Here is a 17,983-nt window from a genome sequence, read left to right as displayed (position 1 = left end):
CCCCGTGTTTCCTTCTGGTATCACGGCAGTTAGGCACCGAGAAGGTGTTACGGCTGAACGAATTATTTGTGCAGCGGATACTCCAGTCGTGGAAAGCACTATCAACTACGGTGGCTCGGTCATGTGCTACGCATGCCTAAATACCACTTGACGAGAGTAGTGTTGATCTTCGTGCCTCTTTCAGAATGGCGCAAACCGCGGGATAGACAACGTATCACTTGGAAGGAGCTTGAGAAAGAGATTACAAAGTTTGGGCCTTTTTGGCGCGGTGCGTCTTCCAGGATAGGGCCTGCATGAACCTTCCTGTGCTTGGCAGGGAACATTAAAAGGAATGGAGACTAGTCGATGTCAGTAGCATTCGTGCCATCAGTTTGTTTCCAGATTGTCTATTTGAACGCTTGGGGGTGTGGGTATTCCAAAATGCTTGCGATAAACCAGCACCAGTGTCCTTTTCTCATCCACCCTTTTCGTCTTATTTCATTATAAGGCTTGAAATATAATGAGATGAGGCATCAATGTCAACACTGATGTTACTGTCTCTGATATTGGTGACGATGATGAAGAGCGGAAAAACAAACTTTCGCAGGTTGCAAAGTGAAAGCTCCTAAGAAAGAAAAAACGTATCCGATCTTCCAATTATGTTACGAATATTCTACTGCGAACTGGAATTTGAACGACAAATTCATGTATCTGTGTCATTCTTCAACAACAGAATGCTATATGACCTCCTTTGGCCTACGAAATTTCACGTTACTGGCTTTATTCGGTAGTTGCGGGAGTTTCTTTCATTGAGAGACCAATCCGTTCTTGATAAAATACCCACTCTGGAACAATTTTGAGAAAAACCAAACAATCAGCTCTGATCATGTTAGCGAGCTGATCGTGTTTTGGAGAGGCCAGCAGTAAACGAACCCATCGCTCCCGAATGCCATACGCAACCATGAAGCCATATTGGAAGGGGGTCTTTTGCTAGGAGGCTTGCGATCCAAATGAAAACGAATTGCGTCCGATGTGGCCAATCGCATATCGATTCTGTACAACCTGATTCTCCATTGGGAAAGCGGGTCATCGGTAGACGCTGAACTGCGCGGGCAAATGATACTTCCCGGTTGCCCAGGCCGAGGAAGGGGGTTTGGTTGAGGTAACCCACCTTGAGCCTTTGACTCAAAAGTCTGACCCACGAGGCAGTGGGAGAGTGAAGTTTTGTTCGCGGACCCTGACCCTAGCCTCTGACTTAAAAGCCTGACCCACGAGGCAGTGGGAGAGTGAAGTTTTGTTCGCGGACCCTGACCCTAGCCTCTGACTTAAAAGCCTGACCCACGAGGCAGTGGGAAAATGTAGGGTTTTCTTTGGGGACCCTACCCAGAGCCGACGCCTCAACAGTCTGACCTGCTCGGCTGCAGGGAGTTGGCCTAACCCGAGGGTGCAGGGAATAAGGCATTACTGTCTCATTCCTGATGCGGCTGCGCACAGCAGGTGCCTTTTGATCAGCACCTTGTGGAACGAAGTTCCAGCCAGTGTAGCCCGCGGGATCATTGCATCACTGAAACCCGACCACCACGTCAAGGTGGCAGCTTTAGGTCGAGGGAAAGCGGGTCCGTGGGAAACGATTCAGCGCCGAAACACGATTGCAGTAATCACTGCCATCGAACAAATGTATACCTGTTAGAACCTCGGTGGATGAACTATTGGCGCGTTTCCCGCACTATCGAAATGTCAAAGCGCTGGTCGAAGCAAAATTTGCTGCCATGTTTCATGTAGGACTAGGCGGTTGTCGGTCGCGTTTGATCATAGTCCCGTCTGGTTCTCCGCATTACAAACAATCTGATCTGTTTTCACAAAGGAAACTACTCAAGGTTGCTGAAAACTCTTCGACAGCCCACGACCGGTTTCGCCCTTCTTGAGGCTCATCAGGTAGGCGCAACCTTGTGAGTAGTTTCCTTTATGAAAATGTACTGCGATATCTCGAATATCGTGCCAACTGAATCATGAGGCGGCCTGTGTGCGGCACATTCAGTTGGAGGACATAAACGAGAGATCCAATTGAGTCTTCCGTGAAAACCAAATTGATTTGCAAATGAGTGTGTTTCTCAAACTCTGTTCTGTTATTCACTGTGCCAGTAGGTTAACTCACCATTTGAGTGGGTGTCGCTGTTTATCCCTCAGCAGCTTGGAATTCCAAGTGGTAGTCTCTCACAATCAATCTTCAACAGTGCTTGCCGAAATTGCATATCCATGGGAAGACTGCCTAAGGATGTGAAGCGTTCATATTTTATAGGCTGAAGATTGGCCATTTTCCTCCAACCTTTGTGGTGCACCTGTTCTATGGCCTTCACAGCTGTTGGCAGTTGTTCTGTTTTACGATAATGTCGCCTCCACAGTAAATTATGTAGCGATAACTTATCTCATCATGGCTTGTTTTGACGGCGGACTGCTAGCAAAAAAAAGTCAATTGTTGTAGAACGGATGTAAAGAGGTCATTGTACCGCCCGTTCCAGCTTACAGCTTTTCCCACGCGGTTATTCATGCCTTTGTGCACTGTGTGAACCAGGTTGACTATAGCAAATATGCTGCCAATATGCAAAGTTCTGGGGGTATTTACAAGACCGTGGAATGGAAAATTCAATGATGTAGACTCTAGGTAAGTGACAGTAGGGAAATCCTGGGAAACAGAACTCTTCGGGGTGGATGTAGGCCCACTGGCTATCTAGGTTCGGATTAATCGCGTACGTTTCTTCTTAGTACTATTGAACAATATTCAAATCTTACTTGATTATTGCACGCCCATGAGCCCAATACGTCGACACTCCAAGTGACTTTTCCATCCAGCTTTCCCGGAGTTTAGATAGGCTACTATTTTAAAGGCGTATACTACTGCTGGGGTATGCGAGTAGCCAGTGATCGTGTTGAAGCTGCGCCCCGCCGCGCGTCTACTGGAAGGTGAAGTTTAGTACGGAACTCGTGGAACTGCTTTGCAGTGTTCGTTTACAACTGTGTGACAGTCAACGAATATCCATGAAAGTTTGAGAAGACGCGTGGGAATGTTCAATTCTTAAAAACTATGTTTATATGGGACGTGCAATAGTTTGTAACTGCTTGGTTGCTAATAAGCTTTTTAAGTACTTTCGTCCGTCCTAATTCTTTCACCGTGACCATCATAGTTATAAAACTCAGGAATTGAGCTAGCTTACCCTGCGTGGAACTCAACTAACCCAGAACACTCACCATGTTGCCATCGCTCACACGTTTTGATATGGATTGATGACTTAAACCATGAAATAATTTTTCGACGGGCGTCGGCTCACGCCTCTAAATAGCTGATCGTCAGTGACAACTGTTTGGATGAATTTGCTTTTTCTAGTGACTTATTTGTTGTCTAGTGAAGATGAAAGGTCCGAGGATCGTTGGCCACGCGCTCAATAAACATTCGCATTCGACAGTAGAAAATTCGTCGAGCGATAGTGCTTCCAGTGGCTTTCTCTAATTCATGTCTAGAGGCCGAGTTCTCCATTGTAATGCAGGCTGCGTTCTTGGACTACTAGCTAACACAATCTCATTTGACACCAGTAATTTTGTAGTATACGGAAGTAGCTAAATTCCCCGGAGAGGCTTATCCGCCCGACTGTGCGTGGAACTTGGAGAACCCAGGTTTTAAGTTGGCGGCGAGGGGTAAAATCCAGCAAACACATTCAAGTTAACAGTTGCCGTCGTCCCGGGGGACTACCCTGGGATGCATCGATTGGTAGAGGAGCTACTGAAGGGCAATTTCTAGCGGTATACCTTCGGGTGTGCCATGTCTGAACTGTTGTCTGCATTGCATTCCCATATCTGACACGCTTTCAGTGTGTCACCTGTTGCTTTCAACGTACATCTGCCCACTCCAATAATCGATGAACGAAATTAGGACGGCTCTACAACGTGCCTACATACCAGTTTAGTTATCCGTGGTTGGCGATGAACAGCTGATTAGTTTCTCACTGAATTTAGCTTCAGTTGCATTGCATTACAATACGGGGCCATCATTGAAAGCAACTGTCAGATGAAGCGTGCATTTCCTTCTCCCCTCTATTCAAGCTTCATTGGACAAGGCTTTTAGTGCGTTGTTATATATCATTTTGTCCCAGTATTTCCGCCCCAGTGTGTGTATATATGTGTGTTCAGTTAGCTAACCAGAACAAGCTGTGTGATTATTATTCCACCTCTGGGATTAGCCTAATGGCTTTGTCCACGGATGCTTGTAGGCGATAGTACGTACTCTGAACTCAATGTACCCATGTTTTCATGTCGAATGTATCGGCAAATGAACGTTTCTCTTTCTCCCATATTGTCAGCACTAAACTCTGGTAGGTTGAGCTTCTCTGGCGATACCTCATTCAGCATACAACAATCAATAGTTTTTGTCCTATCTCTGCGTGAACGCGTCTATATCTGGCCTGATTACACTCCGTTTTCCGCCAGCCTCCGAATGGGCTACTGAACACTGGTGTTTTCTCTTCACTGGTGGCAACGATACTTTTTTGGAAAACGGAAATAGAAACATCACGGCTGTTATATCAGCTTAGTAGTTAGATGGCATGGGACTTACTGATCATCTGGAACGTTAGTTAATTTGTTTGTGCACTGAGTTGCTAACATTTTACCCAAGTATCCGGCTTATATTCGGTAACTGCTCTCTCCAAATCACCTATGGATAAATCGTTCGCCTTGGTCAGGGTTTCATCAAAAGGGCGACCCTTTGACGCTACCGAAATACGGTAAACTGTGTCCTGCGAGGAAACTTAATCCATCAGCAAGGGGGAGTATGAGTGGAAAATATCTGACCATGTCACTTTTCATGGTAGAAACCTAACAAAACAACTCTGACGTGAACACTATTCACTGAGTCAGTGCAATATGTCTGAACGGACGTAGGTGTGGTCATATTCCCATATCTACGGACCCATATTGATCTCAGAGGATTTGGAAAAAAAAAAAAAACTGAAAACGGAAGACCTGTATCCACGCATGGGTCTTATTTAGGCTATCATTACACGCCAAATAGTTTACTGCAAAGCATTAAAGTCATATCGGGTTTGTTTTATTGCAACATCGAAAAAGCGGTTCATTTTGATGAAATGTACTCAGTTGCACACTAATGTGGTTTTAACAAGCAGCTCTAAACAGAACATGATACTAATAAGGCTATTTTGTAACCTTATGAGTAGTATGTCTCGTCTAGACGAGTTGTGTTTTTTCATATGCACGTAGAACGACTCGTTTGCTAAATGCTGTTACCCGTCAAGCAGGCATGGGAGACCACGTTGCATTCTATACCTTCCTCTTGTTTCTCTCTATGCCAGTCCATGTCAAAAATGCATATTGTAGATTTCTGTAGACGGTTGTACATGATATTCTAGCTTCGAAAATTCTCGAACGAGGTGAAACACTGGCCAACTGTGTCCATTTCGATTGGAGCACAGGTTGGACATCAGTTTGATGCCGGAGTCATCCGAATAAGAGACTCCAAAGTGGAAAAGAATTGCGAGTATAAAAGACAGAAGCTTACCTGCTATGAACCAGACTCGGGGAATTATTTAGGCGAGCAAAAGTACGAATCTCAGTCCTGTCTTAGCCCTTTGCATACACTCAATATGGTCTTCACACTTTCCGAAGTGTCCGGACGAGTAGGCTTGCCTTTTCACTAAAATGCTTTTGTATATAATTAATGCATTCCGTTATTTGTTTCCAGACAGGGTATTGAGCAATGTAAGTTTGTAGGTTGGTCACTTTGTCGCTTCAATCACTTACTGAGCCCGATGGTTTTTTTGCAAACTGCGCGTCACTAATCGAGTTGACGTTATCAGTATGCTGTAGGGTAGCAGTACCTCGTGCAAACACATTCGATGGTCCTCACTTCTGCAGGATGGCTTCTCACTAAGGGACAGGTTTGGCATTTCATGATTTGCAAGAGGGATTTGTACGATCATTCATTTGCATCCGTCAGTCCGTGAATTTATTCCTGGTGGCGAATAGCGGTTCTCTCCTTCATTACAGACCGCCAGTCGAGTGGGCACCACCATAGCTGGACCGAATCGAATCCGCTCGGAGACGTGTGATTTGTCCCCCTCTACACAGGATATGACAACGACGACGTCCACGTTAAATGTCAATTGTGTTGAACTAGGTCTTATTGGATTGAATGAAGTTCAGTGTGCGGTCACCGGACGTCAGTACATTGATCACACCCCGACACGACACGTCTACGTTCTTTGTCCGGGTAGGTCATTTGAGCTGTGGTCGACCCGTTTTAGCTTGATTCTCCTATCGTAAGCGAACATTCTTGATCACTGACTGCCCAACCCAGCGATTTTTTTCAGATGCAAGACTCCCCTGAGCTTATCGATAGACTGGGTTCTTCTCAGAGAAAATCAGTAAAATAGACCCCTTGGTTCCATATTTTCATTTTACACTAAAAAGCCTAGAACCATAAATATGTGAAGGACCGCACACAACCATAAAGCATCCGATGCCGCAAATCTTTTGAATCGGGGTTATCATCATCCTCCTAGCATGGCTATCATTTGATTTTGAGGATCCATGCGACATAACGGAGTCGAAACATGGAAATATGATCGGTGACCAGATGGGCTACTTACGTAGTTCTAAAACACCAGAGACGTTCGGTTTCCCGGTTATGGCGGGCTTCGACTTTTCAAAAGTTGCACAGCATGCCAGAAAAAGGATTGCTCTGTCCTTCACCTTTTTACTTTCACCACAAAGGTCTTTTCCTGGCTTCTGTTTGGAGGTTTTTGAAAGGGAACACTGCCCTGAAGAAACTTCCACATCTCTCTTCTCATCTAGTTACAGCAAAGAGCGTTCGTTGACTGTGTTCAGTCAGTTTTACACTAGTTGTGAAGGGACCGAGGCGAATTCAACCTCAAGAGTTTTGACCGAGTGCTATCCACCACTGGCGTCAAACTGGGCTGCCTCGTGAAAAAGTGCTTTTTTGCGCTGCACTAGTCAGGCGGATTTTTCTGTCCGATCATTAGGAACCAGTCGCAGATATAAAAGTCGCTCCGTTCCGACATGCACGCGACGCAGATTAACTAAAACGAGTGACACAATTACGACACTCTTCATCAAGTGTAGAGTGAACTGTGTTCATTATTAGGTCTTTTAACTAAATTCAGTTGAACAATGCTCACAAGTTCAGTGGTCTCTAACTCGCGACAGCATCCAAGCCTTGTGAAGGCGAAAGGTGCGCCGTTTTTTTACGCCAACCACAGGGCATGTTTTCAGAAGTGCAGTGAATGTAACTCACTACTCACAGAGGATAGCGATAGGACAAAGTTTGGTCATATTTATTCTTCACTGACGGTTTACGGATGGTGACTTCCACAGGTTCTGAAGTGTTTCTTATCAATCGAGTCATAACATTAAAATTGTCGTGGACAAGTTGGGTAACCAGAGGATATCGTTCGCCCTAGGCATGAGTACACACAGCCATCCCTTCCCGGATTGGTTTCTCCATATAAAGTTCGTCTCCTAAGGCTCGTTTTTCAATTATCCAATTTCCCCTCTCAAAATAGATGAAACCCTCATGTAGAGGCCACTTCCAGACAAAGCACATACAACCGTACAGTACAGGATCCACTTGTGGTGAAATGAAACACCTAAAGTGCATTGCCACGTGCCACCCATCTTATTTCGCACCATGTGAATAGCAATTGAACCTTCTTGATGGAACACACTTCTCATAAGTTTGCCAAAAACTCTCCGACAACCCATGGCCGGTTTGCTCTGCTTGGAACTCATCAGTTGGGAATAGTTCGGGGATTTCTAGAAGCCTTGTGTTCTACTTGAACACATAATTATAGGTTTTTGATAAAGTGAAGCTGGGGTTAGGGAGGCTCATTTGAACGGCTCTTATGTTGCGTCAAGAGAATATACTGCGACATCACAAATATCATGTTAAGTGAAACACGAAACAAACTCTGTGCAGTACATTCAATTGAAGAACACCGTAAATGAGGGATTCAGTTTAGTCTCCCGTCAGCACAATGTTAACTTGTATCATAACTTGTGTTTCATCGAGCACATTAACTTTTCCCGGTGTTTTTGGGATTTCAGGGCATGTTTCGTGGGACTGCATTTTTCTACCGTCTCTCTTAACTACCTACTATCTGCTTATGACACCGGTTTGCGTGAATGGGATGACTTTCCGTATTTCTTTGAGTCACGCGAGACAAACTGCGCCGACATTGGAACCAACCATGACACGGGACCAGCACGCATCCCGGCACTGTTCAACGGCATCGCGTCGCACATACTGTCAGGACTGTAACGTTGCAAACGGCACCGGTTCGGTGTGAGAAACGGAGAATCCTGGAGGTGTTTGTTTGGGGTTGATGGGATGGTATAAAATGAAGGCGCACACCGGGAATTGTACATTGGCAAAGATTGTACGTTTCCACCACGAGACTAGCTGTCTTCCATTAGCAGTGGCGCTGTCGAAGCTAGGTTGCTTTACCCCCGCCTAGTGTTGTCGCAAAATTAATCTATACAAGCCTTAGAGTCTGGTAACCCCACGGTACAACACCTATGGGCTCACAACTGTGGATCACAGTTATCCGACAGTCTGTGATAACAACCAGGTTCCTGTTCCGTTAGAAAACTGGTCACAACTCACTGGGACGGATAAAGTAGACGAATCAGTTGGAGCTCCCTAAATTTTATCGCGCGTCCAAACGGCATCAATGTAAAGACGTACGATAGAGCCCATTGAAGCATTGGTTTAGGCAATAGATGGCTGTGAATTCATCCATTTTCGCGGCTGGCTAACCCGCGTTGGTATACGTTCTGCCTTGGCTGACGAATGTAATCTGCTAGAAGTGAGATGTTTGGAACACGAAATTTTTCGAAGTGTTCTTAAAATGGAGACTACACCTATTCTGTCATGTTGTCTCCCCTTGAAAGTGAAAATAAACGACATAACACTTATTGAACTTTGGAGAATTAAGCTTCGGCACACTGACTCTCCGGTTCGACCAACTAACTGACTTTAACACGCTTTGCATGTTGGATTTCGAATATTGGCACGTTAGGTGCAACTTTGTAATTCAGGAATGTGGACTTACGCGTTCGTGCTCGGCAGAGACTTGTTTGTGTCTGTGTGTGTGTATGGAGTGCGGTGAACCATGTCACCTTGCGTTTACCTTTACGTCCAACACAAAATTGACACCGTTATTCGTTTTGCGCGATCACTGCCACCTCCTGTACAGCGATTTGTGTTCCACGTACACTTTCCGCGGCTATGATATTTAAAGCTGCGCTATTGGGAGGCGAATAGACAAACAGACTTAATTCAGTTGCCTCGATTTGTCAGTTCGTCCCGACGTAGGTGAGTTGGCTGTGTGGTTAGCACCTTCCGATCAACCCCAGTGTTCCAAAGATGCCCATTTTGTTTTGAGTACAGGGCATGAGGACAGGCAACGTTGGGCTCAGCCACGTTGCATATGATTGCCTGATGAAAGAGTTGTGTGACTAATCACATATACAACCGATTTGGTGATTGTCGTTCCCAAGCTAAATTGCGTGGTCCATTGCTCTCCCGCTAACTGCTCTCAAGTATGACAACAGCTTGCTTTACTCCTTTTGGTAATCATATGCAATGCGCACCTCATGAAACTCCAGAGAGTTCGCAACCCGGGATCTTTTAGCCGTGAACGGGTGATGAGCAGTGTGATTAGCTCGCATCTAGACAGGATTTCACGCGACTCATCCTTCAATCACGGAATCGCCTTCACGTGTTCACGTGCTGACCTGTTCCTCGGGTGACAGCTTCTCAGATGGAGGTTCCACTCATTGGATGAGTTATCCTTCTCTCTGGTAGTATGAAGGTTTTGGGAATTTTCCAAAGTTTTTGTTCTGCAAGTAAAGAAGCGGTATGAGAATGAGTATTGTGGATTGTCAGCTTAATTTTTGATTGGTTTTTGTGGTGTTACATGAAAGCTGTGGTCGTTTAGGCGTCCGGAAGTTTGCGTACCGTGCTGAAAAAGTCCATTGTGAACTATTTTTCACCTTTTGCTTTATGTTTCGGGATAGAATAACACATGTGTGAAGTAATTTCCGACGGTTTACGCGTGAGCCTTTTCTCTAGATGAAGGGGGGGGGGCTTGGTCAAGCATGCTGGGGTGTTTAGCAAGCAAACGAAAGTGTCGTCTCACCGACGATCATATGAAGAGCCCTGCTTTCTGCATAGGGCAGTCTCAATAATGGTGGTCTTTTTTGCCTTCCCTCCTGAGCATTCTAGAGAATTCTAACTTCTCTGTTGTTGTGACTCGTTTTGCGTGTCTATATGATCCTCCGTACAGCAACCACCTGACGAAGTCATTCATTCGATCACAAATTCACTGATAGGGGGGCATGGCACAAACGCTTTGCACGCAGCACGAACTCACCATGGACTTGAACCAGGCTGGTTGAAATGGGCCTTTTTGAGCCTAGACTTTCTTTTAAACATGAGATTAGCGCGTAATATTCAAAACAGTCTCCTTCTTCGTCACGCCACATTACCACGGCTCAGCCATTTCCGAAATATACTACACGAGCGTTCTTTCTGCGCACCCGGAGTTCATCCACACGATTATTTTGGCGTGCCATTTCAGTGATCCCAATTCCCTGGTGTCTGCTCAACACTACATCCACTACTCACTGCATTGGTCGACTGAGTTTGAGATAAGTCCATCTACCATCGTTTACAATCATGTAGGATGGGTTAGACCTTGTCCATAAGCTACCAGATAACTTTAGTTGGAACATTCATTTTATCATTAACGTGAAACGTTTGCTCGATCGCCGGTACAATATGAAGTGCGTGTTTACATTTTTAAAGGCATTTCCACATTGTTTTCTCGCCGCGCTAAAACTGATCTTTTGTTTGCTTATCAGAGCTATTCGGTTTGGGGCTTGGAGTTCATCCACACGATTATTTTGGCGTGCCATTTCAGTGATCCCAATTCCCTGGTGTCTGCTCAACACTACATCCACTACTCACTGCATTGGTCGACTGAGTTTGAGATAAGTCCATCTACCATCGTTTACAATCATGTAGGATGGGTTAGACCTTGTCCATAAGCTACCAGATAACTTTAGTTGGAACATTCATTTTATCATTAACGTGAAACGTTTGCTCGATCGCCGGTACAATATGAAGTGCGGTGTTTACATTTTAAAGGCATTTCCACATTGTTTTCTCGCCGCGCTAAAACTGATCTTTTGTTTGCTTATCAGAGCTATTCGGTTTGGGGCTTTCCGTCAGTTCTCCTGTCTAGATGCCGTCATGTTGTCAGGTTGCCGCAGTTTTGACATGATGATCGGTGCGGATATTTAAAGTTTGTTCAGCATGGGATAACCACAACATTGAAGCTACGTCAAACAATAAGTAGTAAGCTGAACTTCACATGCCACTGGCCGTGACTCATTTAGGGTGCAGAAATACAGGGTTGTTGACCCCTGATTATATCTGTGGCTTTTAGTGCGGTCACTAAAACAAACAATGGTTGCTTAGATAAGCATTTGTCAGTTTAAGACAAGCCATTCTGTTCCTACTATTCCAGCGTCCATCCTCTTTTACTCGGAATGCCACGATGAAAGCAGTGCACTGCGTTGGAGTGAAGACCTCACGAATCCTTTCTCGACTGATTTGGTTTACTTTATATCCTCAGGTGCGAAAATTCAGGGTGAACCGACCTTGACAATTACTAAGACTCCATGGTCCAACAACATGAATCCAAAAAGACAGGAAACTGTTTCCCTGTATACATTTGCAGCCTGTGATGTTGAGTAGATGTCCTATTCGGACCTACGGTTATGCGCGTGAACCGCTGTTCAGTCTCTGTAGAGCCTATTTAAGAAAACGGTACGCTATTCTCTGTAGGTGATGCATTTTTCTCTGAGGCACAAATGTTGTTCCAATGCCTTGATTTGTGTTCCACTCAATTGGCTACGTTTGCTTACCCCTCTTAACTACTACTCACCAACAGCGGGACCGATTAATCCGAGGCATTCGGATATCAACTCCACCAGACACTTATTTGGTGAATGCTAACCCGCCACTACGCTTATGAGGCGGGCTAATGGTTGACTCATCACTCTGAGTTGTGACTTTGCAATGTCGGACACACTTAATTCATTTCGGGGAACGAACATTCGAACAAAACAGTACGAATCGCTCAGTTTCGGTTCTTCTCTATGTCCCAACGTAGATGAACTTGTACAGCTCTCCTCCATAAGGTTTCTGTTCGCACACTCCTATTCGTTCTGCTTCCCGGTAACGCTGCAGTGTATGATCACAGATTGAAAGGTTGAAAGTTACTACTTTTACTGTAAGCATTTAATCTTGTTGTGTACAAAACGTCTAGGCTTCGTGAAAGGGGCAAGCACACACGTGTGGTCTCCATTCACCTGGTATTTGTTTACGCGCACTCAACGGTCATTTTAGTTCGTCAACAGCGCCGAGTGTTTTTAAAGCCCGTTTGCCAAATGGTGTGGGCCAGTGTCAGCGTCATGTCCAGATTAGTACCACAACAGGTTACGTTGTTCACACACAACAACCACTTTGGAGGTTTTTAAAATAACGTTCACCACTTTCCACTTGAACGTGTTTATTTTTATTTAACTCAGGTAATTGCACCCACCCTTGGGAACACACTACTAATAAAACTACTGATTATCATAATCTTATGTACACGAGACAGAGAATGCGTTGTGCGGTTCAAGGAAATGCGGCACATGAATGCTGAAACACTTGAATAAGAGTTGCAATGACTCTGCTTTGCGTGCAGTGCACATCACCGCACTCTTCAGCCTAATCATATAGAGCTCCACGCAGTCGACTCGTTCCCTTTCTCACTTGGGTTACGCTTCTTTGCTGGTTATCACTGACTTGCCTACGTGACACGAAATTCTCAAGAATTTCAAGAAACATTCCCCTTTGTGTCTACTATTGTCCGGAGAATATTTAAAAAGGGTTGCTTGCGGATGAAATTCTTGAAGGGGGATTTGTGCGCAGATTTTCGTCTAGCAAGAGCGGGTGAGCGTGAAAAGTAACCATCGCAAAATGAGGCGCTACTGATTCCGTCCTTACGGCTCCTCACGGTGATGGTTCGGGTGTTACACCCTTTGGGCGCATAGCTGGCACGCCACCCGAAGACACTAGGAGGGCTGAGATACTGTCCGGTTGCCCAAAACTGGACAGGAGCATTTAAGATACTGGGGTTGGGTTCGAACCACGAACCTTCTGGTTGGTAAGTTTGCACATTAACCACTGAGTTATCTGGTAACTGACAGATACTGACAGCCCGCCTGAACTGTACTCCACGTACTCGTCTGTTTCTACTTGTTTGAATTGCTGATGCACAGGATTATATTCGGTTTACTAGGTGTATCCAGCCCAGCAGTTTTACTTCACTTACTTCATTGAAGAGGGGAAGCAAATCGAACAGTTATGTTTCTCTGTTGGTGGCAACAAGGTTCGGTTGGTTAATGGGTGTGCCTTAAGATGTAAACCTGATGCGAAAGCTGAGCATACCACTCCACTTGGGGTTGGAAGGTGTGTTTGACGATGTTTCCAATTTCAGTTTTTAGCGAGCAGAAACCTTATGCCATGTCTGAGTGTCTCTTGTTCCATCCTTCCTGCTTGCCACCCTGTGTCAGACACCGTGTGAACAGAATTGTTGTCTGCTCACTCTAATTCAACTGCCCCTTTGTCTGTTTGCTCACCAGACCAATTTGAGCTGGACGGGCAGCGTGCCTTGCTTAGTGGACAGAAGAAAGGGCGTCAACGTATGTGACATACATAGTTCCAACCTGCCTTCCCCTTTTGGGACATTGTGCATGGCCTGCTCTGACCACCTATGACCGATGTATGGGCATTGGCCTGCGTGCATTTTGTCTGTATGTGTGTTTGTTTGTCGCATGTCGCATTCCTTTAGTTAATCGCTCTCACGTGAACCTAAAGGAACTTTTTTTTGCCTGTGTTCATTCTTTGGCGCGCCAGTGCACCTAACCGAATGCCGACAAACGGCTTACCATCGATGTTATTTCCGGAGGCGTGTGTTCCTGCGTCGACCAGGATTGCTGTTTAATCAAGGTTTTGCACTGCTTAGTTTTCCAGATAAACACATCATCTGCGCTCGTTTTTTTACTTTTGTCCGTGCATTGTGTGGAGAATAGGTAACCCCGGGAAGTAGATATACCACCTCGCTTTTGTCCAGTCAACGATTGCTTTCCAAACTTTGCATACAGACCGACTGCTCGGACTGATGGACAGCAAGTTTTTCTTCGAATAGTTTTACAGAACGGTTCAGTTATGGAATAATCGAATGACCATTAATGGCGTTTTTACTCACTCATCGAAGCATTCTCCAAATATTTTCATGAAAGAAAACCACTCACAGTGTTGCTGAAGACTCCTCGACAGCCCACGACCGGTTTCGCCCTTTTGGGGCTCATCAGGTAGGCGCAGTTCCCGAGTTTCCGTCAACCTTGTGTTCTACTTGAACCCAAATTCGATTGTTCTCGAGAAATACACTAATTTGCAAATCAATTGTTGGAACTCAGCTGAATCCTTCGTTTATGAGAGATTCAATTAAGTTCCAGTTGAGTTTCCACCAAATTAGCTTGCAGCTGAGTGTATTTCGCTAATTTCGTGCAATCTGAGTTCAAGTGGATCATATTGTTGACGAAAACTCGGGAACAGCACCTACCTGATGAGCCCCAAGAAGGGCGAAATCGGTCGTCGGCTGTCGAAGAGTTTTCAGCAACCTTGTGAGTAGTTTCCTTTATGAAAATATACTGCGATATCTCGAATGTCTTGCCAACTGAATCATGAGGCAGCCTGTGTGCAGCAAATTCAGTTGTAGAATATCATAAACGAGAGATTCATGAAAACCACATTGATTTGCAAATTAGTGCATTCTCTAAATAATTTGAACGAGTTGCAACCTTGTTCAAACTTTTCAGATGTTCACAGGACTTCAAACTCCAAATAATGTCGCATGGGCCTGCTCCACATATACACTTATTTCTTTACTATTGTTTTTACCCACCGATATCATTGTCTATCTCGGGAATCGAACCATATTTTGCACGTATGATTCACAATTCACACCTCACGGCAATACAGGCAAGCGGAATAGTTCTTGGTCGAAAACACGTCACATGCTTTTGTGGATCATTTCCTCAGTGCAGTGTATTTCTGCACATACCATAGAATAAGAGGTTGCCTCACGCTGATGTTTATCGGCTATTGCATTCTCACCACTACCTTTTAGATGTGAGCATATACCATACAGACGGAGACAGACCGACTGATGTCTGTCCACTTGTGTGTTTCTGTGAGTCAGCCCCCACAGTCTACACGACGACATCTTGGCTCAGTCATACCTCGTGGAACAGTGCTCCTACACTTTTGTACTGTCACACCTGTTGGGTACAAATCATCCGATCGATAGTGACATTGCTCCTCAGGCCATTCATCATATATCCGCGAAAAGCATGCGTCTATTTTTCTGTGGTTGTTTCCTACGGGAAGAGCAGCTGGTTCCACGAATGAAGCCAGTTTCATGAGTTTGATTTGTGGAGGATAATTTAAGAGTTTGTTAGGTTTTTGTACGGCGAACAAAAGCTTGTAGTGTCCACAACTTAAATGCCTGCCCGCCAGATTCATAAGGTCCTCTGATATTAGGTTGTATCTTCTGGTTGCGATTGAACTCGGATGTTCCTATTATGACTATGAATTGGCTGTTTTGTATGAATGTTTTTCACTGTGTGCTTCTCCATTTCGTTGATCGCTGGGGACCAGTGCGCAGGAGGTGTGCCATCAGAAGTCCAATATCTGTAGCTTGTCCCATCCATTTTCACGGGCTTCCATCCCCTCACTCTGATCGCTCTCACTTATTTTCATGCTACGAACTCAGGTGGAGAACGTCCGCTACAGCTGACCAATGGAGAAGTTGTTGGAATCGCTGTGGGGGCTGCAATCGCTCTAATTCTTCTATTCCTCGGCTGCATCATTCTTAGGGCCAGTCGGAAAGACTCTCCATTACCGTTCAATCCCAACTACTTCCCAGGTCAACGGGTGTAGCACACAAACACGGAAAAAGTAGAATATGTGTGCAGACTTATCTCGTCTTGTCGATGGATTCTGCCCCGGCCAACATGTGGCTTCATGTATAGACTGCAGTTTGTACAGAACTATGCAACTTTTTTCATTGTTCACTTCGACATCCGCGCTCCCCTTCCCGTGTCTCAATCCATCCCAGTACTGGTTTCAGTGATCTCCATAACGAATGTACAACATTTGCATAATATTTTCATTTGCTTTTGCTTATCTCCAGTTCGAATCTACACTCCCTCTGACCTTTGTATTTTATGTCCATTTTAGCAGCATTTCGGCATCAATGTTTATTGTGATAAATTGTCCGTTTTCTTCAATTTCATCGTGACAGTTTCACTACGCAGGAACCATCGAGTCGCACCGATCGTTTCGTCTGATCCCTCTGCTAGGTGAACTAAGTTACTGCACAGCATACACAGCGAGGCCATTTAAACGGCTTATGACCAAAATTCGAAAGACAGGAGCGCCCATGCCCATTCCGAATTTTTATATTACGCTTGCAGCACTCCTCCACCTAAGTGACACTGGAGACAATAATTCTCCAATTCAGTTTCCTCTTGTTCTTTGAAGCCTCCAGCAGTCGGGCGAGGAACGTTTTTTTAATCCACGAGATGGCACACAAACATAGACAAGACGACCACCATACGAGTGGTGGGGAGATTTATCTAGGTAACTAGGAGTGGACCGAGTAGTGCTCGTTGGCGAGTTGTACTCAGAGGTGGCCAACCCTTGACTTGGCAGAGGAGTATGAAGGAGATCACGAAACGCTTGGGTGCTGTCGGTGCTACTCGCCTTCCAGGATGGGGACCGCGTGATCCTCACTGTGCCTGGTTGGAGACACTACAAGAGATGGCTGCCAACCGATGTCAGTGGCGTTCTTGTTGTCAGTTTCTATCCAGATTGCCTGAGTGAATGTCTGGAGGTGTAGGCACCTCGGAATGATTGTGTTAAGCTAGCATTGAGTCCCTTCCCCGTCCACCTTTATTCTTTTCTTTACAATAAGGCCTTCAAATAAGTCATGGTTGTACGGCAGGGAAGCATCGGTGTTGAACACTGATGTCATGCTGTCGATGATGATGATGAAGGTGAAAACATGACGGGTGATGGTCAGTTCAAGGTTGAACGTAGCGCAACATCTATCCAGTCCATAAGGGAGTGTTTTTGCTGACGGCTTTTCCATGGAATCGTCTTTTTATTCCGAAAATACCAAGCTTGTATGCAGTGCGAAGCAATCGAGTGGTCTACTGTTTTTTCTTAATACATTTGAACCTAAGCGAATCACTCGCTTAGGTCGTCCTTCAACCGTAGTTCCAGCGTGACGTCTACCTTCGGGCTCACTTAGACGAATTTCTATCAGTAAAATGGAACTGCGCAGAAGAGATTTCCACTTCGTCTTGGGACCTTACCTGTGTGTCAGGGCCAGGGAAAGTTTACAATACATCGTGTATGATCGAGTACGTTGTTGTTTACTCTCCAAAGGAGCGGTGTCTCCTGGAATAAGTCTTCCCTTGGGTGTCATATTGCCCAACAGTTCTTCCGCTTAAGCATATGGTGCTAGTGAGATTGATCCAAACACACTGTCCGCTGCGGGTTCTATGCTTCTTGCTATTATCCGGTGTAAACACCAGTCAGCTCAAACGAGGGCCTAATTCAAAACTTTTGAATTCTGCGTTTACGGCACTTGGGTTTATAACATTTACAATTCGGTGCTCTAATAAGCTGAAAATTGGTTCAAATCCGAACCGACGACCGCGGGATGATCTTGGAAACGGACCAAGTGGGAATGGGCTGCCGCCTAGTTTTGATCATTTCAACAACAACGTG

General features: G+C 45.1%; 2 protein-coding genes across 2 annotated transcripts in view; one reads left to right on the top strand and one right to left on the bottom strand.

Moving 5' to 3' along the window:
- T265_12561 (hypothetical protein) overlaps positions 1-16,436 on the top strand; it is a gene marked incomplete at both ends in the record, with an annotated part of 28,632 nt that extends 12,196 nt beyond the window's left edge. The window contains 3 exons of the mRNA XM_009164385.1: positions 6,034-6,256; positions 13,765-13,824; positions 15,960-16,436. Coding sequence (XP_009162649.1) covers positions 6,034-6,256; positions 13,765-13,824; positions 15,960-16,126 — 450 coding nt within the window. The remainder of the gene's footprint in view (positions 1-6,033; positions 6,257-13,764; positions 13,825-15,959) is intronic.
- Positions 1,943-13,243, bottom strand: T265_00482 (hypothetical protein; the record flags this gene model as incomplete). The annotated part of the gene is made up of 2 exons (XM_009164286.1): positions 1,943-2,102; positions 13,137-13,243. 2 exons carry the CDS (start codon positions 13,241-13,243, stop codon positions 1,943-1,945), a joined length of 267 nt encoding a protein of 88 aa, XP_009162550.1.
- Positions 16,437-17,983: the final 1,547 nt, after the last annotated feature.

This window comes from Opisthorchis viverrini (assembly GCF_000715545.1).
Source record: "Opisthorchis viverrini unplaced genomic scaffold opera_v5_5, whole genome shotgun sequence".
Classification (NCBI taxonomy): Eukaryota; Metazoa; Platyhelminthes; class Trematoda; order Opisthorchiida; family Opisthorchiidae; genus Opisthorchis; species Opisthorchis viverrini.
This window is presented reverse-complemented; position numbering and strand designations above follow the sequence as displayed.